Raw genomic sequence first — 2,512 nt, forward strand, 5'->3', positions numbered from 1 at the left:
ACTGGAATTGGCTAATAGCGAAGATTGAACAAAAAATATCCCATTGGAGTTTCAAGTGGCTTTCTAGGGCAGGAAGACTTACCTTGGTAAATTCAGTCCTTCAGGCTATTCCAGTTTTTTGGGCAGCATTGACCTAGATCCCAAAAGGGATTCTCCACAAAATAAAGCAGATTTGTAGTAGGTTTCTGTGGTCTGGGTCCAAAGAGGATTCTGTTCTACCCTGGGTGGCATGGGATAAGATCGCAAGACCAAAAGACTGGGGTGGATGGGGTTTGAAAAGTTCCACTGACTTTAGCCTAGCCTTAGCAGCTAAATCAGGTTGGAGAATCATCTCCATGGAGAATCTTTGGACGAAGGTAGTAAAAAGAAAGTACATTGACCCTACTCCACTCGAAGATTGGATTAGAACCCCAAACAAAAAAGGAAGAAACTGTTCTGTCATTTGGAAAGCCACTTCTGAGGCTTTTAAGGTCATTGAACAAGGTCTGGCTTGGCGGGTTGGAAATGGAGAAAGTGTGAGGATCGGTAGGGACCCGTGGGTAGGGTGTAGTGAGGGTTTTGCTCTTTCTCCTGGAATGCTCACTCACCTGGATGATATAGGAATAAGAAGCTTAAGGCAGATTGCAAATATGGAGCAGTCATCTATATGGGGGCAGGCTTGGAAGTCTGAAGCTGATCTAGGAATAGATCTCACCTGGAGAAATGAATGGCAGCTATTCCTTCAGGAGCTTAGAAGATCCAATGTAAGAATAAAGGACAGGCTGGATTCTCTGGTTTGGGCACATGCTGAGATAGGGCTATATTCTCCAAAGGCTGGCTACAATTTCTTGATGAAGAATAAAGGCTGGAATCCTCCTGTTTGGTGGTCAAATCCTTTGTTCAAACTTAAGTGTCCTAAAAAAGCTAGAATCTTTTTTTGGTGCGCTTTAAATCATAAGATTCCTACATGGGAAATTCTACAAGCCCGGTTTAAGCAGGGACCTGGAAGATGCCCTCTGTGTTTTGCTGTTTCAGAAACCATTCCCCATATTTTCCTATCATGCCCTTTTACAAAGCAGGTCTGGAATGAAGCGGAAAGGCTCTTAAATGTAAAATTAAGATGGGAGGGAGATTGTATGTCCACAGCCTGGGAATATTGGTGGAACCACTTTCAAGAGAGGAACCTGAGGAATTTGCCTCCCATCATTTGCTGGGGTATTTGGATTGCAAGGAATCGTAGTATTTTTAGAAAATTGTCGACCCCTGTGGCTGCTATTGCCATTCAAAGCAATGCCATTCTTGATAGCATTCCAGTAAAGGAGGATCCTGGAAAAAATGTTCCGCGGAAGGAGTTTCGCATTAGAGATGGGATACCGTGGGCTTTCTTTGATGGGGCAACCCAAAACAATTACACGGGTGCTGGGTTGTGCATACATCTTAGTGATTCTCACTCACTAAAGGCCTCAGTGGGAATAGGGATGGGAACAAATAACTTTGTTGAACTCACTGCTTTAAAGCTACTCCTTTGTTGGCTCATCCACAAAAATATTCTCACAGTTCAGATTTATGGAGATTCGATGAATGTTGTTAACTGGGTTAATGGGAAATATAGATGCCAGCACTACATGTTGATGCCTTTACTAGAAGAAATACAATCTTTAAAACAACAGTTTAATGTTTTTTCTATTGACCACATCTACAGGGACTGCAACGAGGAGGCAGATCGGCTTTCTAAAGAAGGTCTGCAGAAAGCTGTGGGCTCTTGGAGAGTAACAGAACAGTTTCAGGATCAGATCCGTGTGTCGGATCTCCCTCCATATATATAATGTTTTTGTTTTTTCCTCCTATATGCACTAGTTTATCTGTGTTTCATATGATATCGGTGGCATATGTCAACTATGTTTTATTTCCTCTTATAGTCTGTTATGCTCTGGATTGATAGAGCAGATTGTGAACTGGTTTCTGTATGGTTTTTTCTGGGTTGTTTTCCTCATGAAAGGAGACCCAGGAGACACTGTGGACTTCAGCTCTTTTTCTTGGTTATGGCTGTTCAGGCCGAGTGCAGGAGACTTTGTTAGCGCTCTGTAGGGGTGCTGATGATCTTTCTCAGAGGAGCCTTTGCTCCTTGTCAGGCAGTTTTTTTGCAGAATGTTAACTCATATGCTCTGTAACTTTTTTATTTCTTATAAAAAAGTTCACTTTTTTTCCTTGGAAAAAAATGTCCATATCAAAGAAAATGTTGGGGTAGCTGCCCTAAAAAAATAAAGGCAAAATAAAATGTTAGGTTAGATAGAAAATAAAAAGAAATCGACTCTAAAAGTGTTGCAAATCTAAATGCCACTACTTTGTTCTAAATTCAGTTTGAAAAATAATAGTTGTGTGCAGTTTGTTTAGATGCCACATTAGGTTATTTTATCCAATTATACAGTTGCATCATAATTGGATTTGTTTTAAATTAATTCTCATAGGTAGAAAATAAATTGGCTCAACAGTTTAATCTGAGCCAATGGAAGAAATAAGGTATAGAGATAGA

General features: G+C 40.6%; 1 protein-coding gene across 1 annotated transcript; it reads left to right on the forward strand.

Moving 5' to 3' along the window:
- The first annotated feature begins 335 nt into the window (after positions 1-335).
- LOC149163820 (uncharacterized) lies at positions 336-2,067 on the forward strand. The gene is made up of 2 exons (XM_089429269.1): positions 336-1,776; positions 1,922-2,067. The coding sequence occupies exons 1-2, from the start codon at positions 336-338 to the stop codon at positions 2,065-2,067; spliced, it is 1,587 nt and encodes a 528-aa protein (XP_089285395.1).
- The last annotated feature ends 445 nt before the right edge of the window (positions 2,068-2,512 follow it).

This window comes from Pinus tabuliformis, chromosome 5_1, assembly GCF_031772625.1.
Source record: "Pinus tabuliformis cultivar Carrire ecotype Pingquan chromosome 5_1, CPIR1, whole genome shotgun sequence".
Taxonomy (NCBI): Eukaryota; Viridiplantae; Streptophyta; class Pinopsida; order Pinales; family Pinaceae; genus Pinus; species Pinus tabuliformis.

What these genes read in the sequence shown, in the direction of transcription:
- LOC149163820 (XM_089429269.1), top strand. Translation starts at nt 336, where the DNA reads ATGGAGAATCTTTGGACGAAGGTAGTAAAAAGAAAGTACATTGACCCT. An exon ending in ACAGTTTCAGGATCAGATCC is followed by an intron (nt 1,777 to 1,921) that starts GTGTGTCGGATC and finishes CTGGATTGATAG; the next exon opens with AGCAGATTGTGAACTGGTTT.